At 40.4% G+C, this 8,046-nt stretch overlaps 1 protein-coding gene across 1 annotated transcript; it reads right to left on the bottom strand.

The window, feature by feature from the left end:
* Positions 1-1,181: 1,181 nt before the first annotated feature.
* Positions 1,182-1,595, bottom strand: LOC133038391 (uncharacterized). The gene has a single exon (XM_061116523.1). The coding sequence runs from the start codon at positions 1,593-1,595 to the stop codon at positions 1,182-1,184; it is 414 nt and encodes a 137-aa protein (XP_060972506.1).
* Positions 1,596-8,046: the final 6,451 nt, after the last annotated feature.

Here is an 8,046-nt window from a genome sequence, read left to right as displayed (position 1 = left end):
TTGCGTTGTATGCAGTTGGGCAGTCTACCACCACAAATGTGCAGTACTTGAAAGTACTTTGGGTTGTATTCGGGCACAAGGTGACTGGAAACCTCACTTTTCCCATCGGGATAAGCGTGGTTCCATTGAATCCCGTGGGCTGGGAACCGCTTCGTGATAGATCTCGGTCCGTGAGGCCTATTGCTGCGAAGGCTTCTTTAAATAACAAATTCACAGAACTCCCATTATCTATCAATACTCTAGCCACGATCTTATTGGCAATGGGAGTTTCTATGACCAGGAGATCATGGTGAGGGAACCGCACCAACCTTGCGTCTTCTTCCGTCAAAGTAATTGGCTGATCCATGAGCCGGGGCCTTTGCGCTGGAAGCTGAGTGACTACCCATACCTCATCATGTTTAATGGCCCCAGCATAGCGCTTTAATTCTTTTCGAGTGGTCCCCCCGATATGAGGCCCACCAGAGATCATAGCCATTCTCCCGTTAGGTCTTGGTGGCAGGCCAGGGGTATACTAAGGGATTGATGCTCCTGAGGGTGCAGCTGGTGCCAACGCTCCGAGCGTACACCCTGGTGTCCCTTTGGGCAATGGACCCCTTACCGGAACCGGGTTGAGATGGGGTAGCCGGTTCTTAATCCACTCATACAGATGACCCAATGTGATCAAGTTTTCGATCTCATCTTTCAGATTTTTGCACTCATTGGTATCGTGTCCAATATCGTTGTGGTATTTGCATCTTTTGCTGGGATCCCTTCGCAAACTATCTCTGTACAGAGGAGGCGGCCTCTTGTATTGCGTATTTTGCCTCGTGGCGAAATACACACGCTCTTGTGTGTCCATCAACTCTGTGTACTGGGTATATTGGGGAGTATACCCTCTTTTTTGGCGCTTGTCCTCAGTCCGGTTGCTGCCTTTCGAGGACCTCTTGCTCCGGGAGCCTTGAGAAGGTCCAGTTAGGCTTACAGCAGGAGCTGATTGACAAGGGACTTGTCCGCTTACCCCCGGGGGGTTCCCGTAAGGCGAAGATGCGGGAGCCAAGGCTTGGCTCTGATTGTATCCTGGAGTAGCGGAGAACTGTATACCGCTCATTTATGGAGTAGCCGGAGGTAGGGTTCCCGAGAGTTGAACTCCTGGTACATATCTTGCCACTCCGGTTGGGTAATATCCTCCGTAGGCCACTATTTTAGGCTTCTTCCAAGTTGATATACTTTTGGACTCTCTTTTGGAAATCTTGGAGGTTAGCAGCTCCTTCTTGTTGTAACTCGTTCCAGAACGGGGTTCCTATACGGATCCCGGCTTGAAGAAGTGCAAGTTGTTGTCTGTCATCAACTTTCTTGGTTTTTGAGGCTTCTTCCTTGAACCTCTTTATAAAAATTTTCAACGTTTCTGCGGGTAGTTGTTTGATGTTAGTCAGGGCGCTGACCTCGAGATTAATCTTTCTTGCGGCGACGAACTGTCTCAGGAAGCTAACTTGCAATTCGTTCCAGCAGTCCACAGATCCTAGTTCCAACTTTTTGAACCACTCTTCAGTGGAACCGCTTAACGTTAGTGGGAAGCATAAGCACTTGGCATCATTACTGACTCTCAAAACCGTCATTACTCAGCTAAATCGGGACAAATGATTAGCAAAAAGTAGCTCGATATTTTAATCCCGAACTTGAATGCTTTTGTTATTCAATGAATTTTGTTCCTTATTTATAATTATCGTGCAATTGTATTTGTTTTGTTTTTTACAAAGTGCTTTGTATATTTATAGGTGCCTCCCAAGTGACCGAGCAGACTTATGACTCTTGGTCACTTGTATTTTTTACAAGTATACTTTTTGGTCTATTCGGGGTTTTGGGTACGACCAGACCTTTTGTAGGCGCTAGATGGTAAATTTATAACATGCTAATGAACTCGACTCAATTTGAATTTAAATAAACATCTCTATTCATTTATTGGTCAGAAATATGTCTGTTACCGTAGTAACTTACATCAAAGTTATTATGCTGATCTGATCTGATCTTTAGCTTAGCATAGACAAAATAAATTGCAGAAAATAAAAATGGTACTTTCAAAGGTTGTCATCCGACCTAAGTACTTGATAATTTTATTCGAACCTTTGGGCGTGGTCCGCCCAGAAGGCCATTTACTTAAGAGAAAATGTTCTTTTATTTCATACTTGATATGGTCATCCGAGCTGGTACTTTTACTTGTAGTATTTTCTTAAATGTTCCCCGTTCCAATACCTTGGTACTAGAACAAGTTGCATCTTTTCGTCATACTTACCCAATTTGTATGCCCCTGATTTTAGAACTTCAACCACTTGATATGGTCCTTCCCAGTTTGGTCCGAGCACACCTATTGTACAGTCTTTGGTGTTCAAAAATACTCTTCTTAGGACCATATCTCCCACAAAGAATTTTCGTGCTTTCACTTGTTTGTTAAAATACCGAGCTACTTTTTGCTGATGGTCTATCAGTTTTAAGTTTGCTACAGTTTGTTTTTCCTCAACTTCATCAAGTGACTCAGTGAGGAGTACATGATTGGCCTCTTGGCTAAATGTTAATCTTCTATGGGATGGCAGTTCGAGTTCAACGGGCAGCATAGCTTCATATCCATATGTCATGGCAAATGGAGTCTGTCCGGTTGCTGTTTTCTCGATTATGTAGTATGACCATAGAGCTTCAGGAAGTTCTTCTGGGCAGTTTCCTTTAGCATCTTCAAGTTTATTCTTTAGGGTGTCTTTGAGTGTCTTGTTGACTGCTTCAACTTGACCATTTGCTTGGGGATGTGCCACCGCTGAGAAACTTTTTATGATCCCATGGTTCACACAGAAATCAGTGAAGGACTGACTGTCAAATTGTTTACCATTGTCTGAGACTATCTTGTAACTTAATCCGAACCGACAAATTATGTGCTTTACAATGAAGTCTTGCACTTTTTTCGACGTGATGGTTGTCAGTGGCTCGGCTTCCGTCCACTTTGTAAAATAATCAACTGCAACCACCGCGTATTGCACACCGCCTTTGCCTTTGGGTATCTGTCCGATCAGGTCGATTCCCAAAATGGCGAAAGGCTAAGGACTTTGCATCTTAGTTAGTTCGTTGGGCGGTGCCTGAGGTATCTTTGAAAATCTCTGGCATTATCACATTTCTTAACGTAGGCATTGGAGTCTTCAATCATTGTTGGCCAGAAATAACCTTGCCTTAGAATTTTCTTGGATAAACTCTGCCCGGCTGCTTGGTTTCCACAAAATCGGTCATGTACTTCTGATAAAAGTCGTGCAGCTTCTTCTTGCGTGACACACCTGAGTAGTGGCATGGAGAATCCTCTTCTATACATAACTCCCTCTACAATGATGTACCGTGCAGCCTTTCTCTTCATTTTTTGAGCTTCATTGCTGTTATCTGGGAGCTCCCCAATGTTGAGGTAGGCTGCTATTGGTGTCATCCAGTTTGGGGATGTATTAATCATTTCAACCTCTTCTGTGCAGGTGATACTAGGTTTTTCGAGAAACTTGATCAGAATCAAATAAGATTTATTATTGACGTTGCAGCTTGCCAGTCGAGCTAATACATCAACAGTTGTGTTTTCTTCCCTTAGAATTTGCCTGAGAGCATAGCTTTTGAATTGTGCTAGCAGATCATGTATTTTTCTCAGATATGTTATCATCTTTTCCCTTCGAGCCCCGTACTCTCCGGATACATGATTTACCACAAACTGTGAGTCACTGCAGATCTCAATGTGTTCAGCTTTAATTTCTCGAGCTAGCTTTAGGTTGGCGATTAGAGCTTCATATTCAGCTTCATTATTGGATGCTTTAAATCCAAATTTGACCGCAGCGTGTAGGTGTTTCCCGCCAGGTGTGACAAGGGCGATTCTTGCACCGGACAATTGATCTGTAGCCGACCCGTCAACATGTAGCTTCCAAGTCAGCTTGTCTTCACTATTGCTCGGCTGAGGTACTTGTATTGGCTCTGGGTTGTTTTCTGAAATTCTCTCTTCTTTACCCGTACATTCAACTACAAAATCTGACCTGACCTTTAATTGTTGTTTGGGTTGAAAGATAATTTCGTACTGGCCCAACTCCACTACCCATTTGAGCAACCGTCTAGAGGCGTCTGGTTCTTACAATACTTGGCGTAATGGTTGGTCAATATATACCCAAACAAGATGAGCTTGCAAGTAGGGCCTTATCTTTCTCGTTGCTAAGATTAGGCAATAAGTGAGCTTTTCTATCAATGGGTACCGGCCTTCAACTTCAATAAGCCTTTTGCTGATGTAGTTTACTGGGTTCTAGATATTGTTCTCTTCTCTGATCAGTACGACACTTACATCATGTTTCGTGACAGCCAGTTATATTCCTAATTCTTCTCCGTCCAAAGGTTTTGAGAGCATAGGAGGCTTTGCGAGTTGTGTTTTTAGCTCTTGAAATGCTTTTTCGCATTCCTTCGTCCATTCAAATTGCTTATTTCCTTGCAGGATGTTGAAGAATGGGACACACTTGTCTATTGATTTTGAAACAAATCTGCAGAGTGCGGCAATCTGACCAGTCAAGCTTTGAACTTCCTTGGTTTTTGTTTGCGATTTCATATCCAGGAGGGCTTGAATTTTCTCTAGATTGGCTTCAATTCCTCGAGCATTGACGATAAAGCCTAGAAACTTACCCGAGCTGACTCCAAAGGAGTACTTTAGGGGATTGAGTTTCATGTTATATTTCCTCAGGACTTTGAAGCATTCGTCGAGGTCATCCATATGCCCGCTAGCCTTCCTGGATTTTATGAGCATGTCATCCACGTACACTTCCATATTTCGTCCGATCTAGTCTTTGAACATTTTATTTACCAATCTTTGGTATGTAGCTCTGGCATTTTTGAGACCAAATTGCATGACCTTATAACAGTACAGATCCATATATGTTCGGAAACTTGTATGTTCTTGGTCTGGTGGATGCATCTTGATTTGATTGTACCCCGAATAGGCATCCATGAAGCTTAATATCTCGTGTCCTGCTGTTGCATCCATAAGTTGATTTATTCGTGGAAGTGGGAAGCAATCTTTTAGGAACACCTTGTTAAGGTCGGTGAAGTCAATACATACTTACCATTTTTTAATTGGCTTGGGTACCAGTACAGGATTAGCAAACCAGGCTGGGTAGAAAGCTTCTATTATGAAATTATTGTTGTGCAGCTTTTCTACCTCTTCTTTCAGTGCTAGGCCTCATTCTTTGCCCAACAATCTTCTTTTTTGTTGAAGAGGTTAAAAATTAGGGTCAATATTTAGGACATGTGAAATTAAAGAAGGATCGATTCCGACCATGTCCTCATGTGACCATGCAAAAATGTCTAGGTTTGCTATCAGAAATTTTATCAATGCTGATTTTACTTCAGCAACAAACCTTTTCCAATTTTGAGTTTCCTGGTCGAAACATTTCGATCAATTCCGATTTCTTCTAATTCTTCCACTGGACCAACATTAGTATTTGGTTCCCCAAGTCCGGGATCCACATCTTCATCCCTGCCTTGGGCAGTTCCCGATTTGGTAGTGTCTTTCCCCTTGTCCGAACTCTGACTAGAGGATACTTCCTTTTTAGCCTTGGTTAGGGCAAGGTTGTAACATTCCTGTGCAACTTGTTGATTTCCTCTCAGGCGAATGAAATATCGACGTAACAGCCTTTAGGTCATATAAAGTTGGTCAGCCTAACATGACATTAAAGGCTGATGGAACGTCCAATATCAAAAATTGTGCCATTACTGTTATTCTCTTCGGAGCTTGCCCAACAGTGAGGGGTACGCGAATTTGCCCTAGAGGTGGAACACTCTGGCCGGAGAAACCATACACGGGTTGAGGACAGGGGGTTAAGTCTTTGAGTTGGAGCCCCATTTTTTTCATATGGTGTTTTGAACAAGATATTTGTAGAGGCTCCATTATCTATCATAGTTCAGACCACCATTTTAATGGCTATCTGGAGTTCCACGACCAACAGATTGTTGTGTGGGAAATTAATCTTGACAACATCTTCATCATTAAATGTTATGGTGGATTTGTTGGGTTTTATGCCCTAAATAAAACTCATTTCATATAATTAGATTTACTTATTAATAAAGATCAGAAATAACATTTCATGTTGCATGGTTCACATGATTTATTTCATGATTATATGTATATAATGTATGAATTCTTTTTAAGTCCAGAACATATGAGTTGGTTAAAGATTATAGTGTTGTCAGCACAGTGGAATATAATCTTTATTATATGTTCAAAAGTTGATTCCCTGATTTGTCAGAACACTGGATTTAGACTGACATGGTATAATCAGCGATAGGTATTCTTACACCTTGGAAAAGTGTTATGTCCTTTCCAGGACATTGGCAAAGTTTACCAGTATCGGATGCATGGAGTATGCATTGGAATGGACCGATATTGAACTTTGAATTAGATTTTGAAATTTACCGTAATATCTATTCAATTCAATATCACTTGTTGATCCTAGATCACATGATCGAAATCCTGATATGGTTAGGCTCAATTTCAAGAGTGTTACTCGTGTTCTTTGATTTGTTAGTTAAGCCCAGTTTTGTATCAGGGTAATACGTACATTTTGGGAACACGGTAATACAATTGAGTGGGGGAGCGCTAACATAAATATGGAATCTATAGCTTCTATTTGGCAAATAGAAGGAAAGGATGATTTCCTTCGAGCTTAACCAAACGAAGATAAATGGTGGAGATCTCATTTCACTTAGGTGAAATATCATTTATACAGGGTTAAGTGTTTTAAGGATAAAATACATTGTAGGGTGTTACGGTAATTTAATCCTGTACAGTGTAAATCATCTATATAGAGGATCATTGATCACATTAGGGTTATAACAATGGATAACTAATGACGTGTCTATATCGTGGAACATATAGAGCGTTTCTATATGACTTAGAGTGCAATTCCAAGTTCTAAGTGTGGATTCAATGAGGAATTAATAAGTTAGGGAATTTACTTGGTAAATTCGGTTCGACTTATTGGAAGCTCGGTTATATAGACACATGGTCCCCATACTAGTTGAGGCCATACTGCTTGTAAGACTCAGTTTATTGATTTTAATTAATCAATTATAATTCTAAGAGTTAGACTATGTCTACTTTATGATTTCTCACAGTTTAAGGATGAAATCGTAAATAAAAGGGTTTCTAGGTTTAATTATTAATTAAGAGACTTTGTATGTCTAATTAATAATTATTTTAAATGACAATATTATTTAATAATCTATTTTAGTTATTAAATAATTAGTTTTGGCATTTAAATGATTAGAATTGGAAAAATGGCATTTTTGGAGAAATTGAAATAAAATTGAGGAAACTGCAAAATCCAAGTGAGGCCCATATTCCCTCTATGGCCGAGCACTCCCTTTGTGTTTCCCAATTATTATTTTTATTTTTTAATTGTCATGTAATTGCTAATCAAAGCCTAGCTATAATAGGAAAGTGGTGAATCACACTAAATAAGGCAGTTAATCAATTACACAGTAAAAGAGGAAACTGTTTATTTGGAAAGTTGTGCTCTCCCTTCTCCCTATATATAGCAGCCATTGTTCTCTTCTCTTATAGATCATATGATCAGCCACGAAATTAAGAGAGAAAAGAGAGAGAATTTTCGAAATCCTTGTGAGATGAGTAGTGCCCACACACATCAAGTGGTATCTCAATCATAGTATGGAAGACTATGGAATTTCTGCATCAAAGAAGGAGAAAAGAAGATCCAGGTTTCAGATCTGGTGATGCTCCTGCTACAGAAAGGAATCAAGGGCTAGAGATCCGAACGGAAGGAGTCATATTATTCCGCCGCACCTTTCGTAAGGTTTTCTAACTTTATATGTGTTTATTTTCATTGTTTTAGAATTCATATTAGGTTGTTAATCCAACATACTTGTTAGTAAATCTAGATCCTGGTAAAATAATTTCCGACAGGATTCTCCTGTCGGTGGTATTTTTGGCTCCCTTTCTTTGATGGCCAGAATCACCTCTTCTTGCTTGTGCTGTAATGTTCATGCTTTGCCTGAATCTCCAGC

This window comes from Cannabis sativa, chromosome 5 (genome assembly GCF_029168945.1).
Source record: "Cannabis sativa cultivar Pink pepper isolate KNU-18-1 chromosome 5, ASM2916894v1, whole genome shotgun sequence".
NCBI classification, from domain to species: Eukaryota; Viridiplantae; Streptophyta; class Magnoliopsida; order Rosales; family Cannabaceae; genus Cannabis; species Cannabis sativa.
Note: the sequence above shows the minus strand (reverse complement) of the source record. Positions and strands in the feature narration are given on the sequence as shown.

Coding starts and splice junctions, on each gene's coding strand:
- LOC133038391 (XM_061116523.1), bottom strand. CDS start 1,595: ATGACGGTTTTGAGAGTCAGTAATGATGCCAAGTGCTTATGCTTCCCA.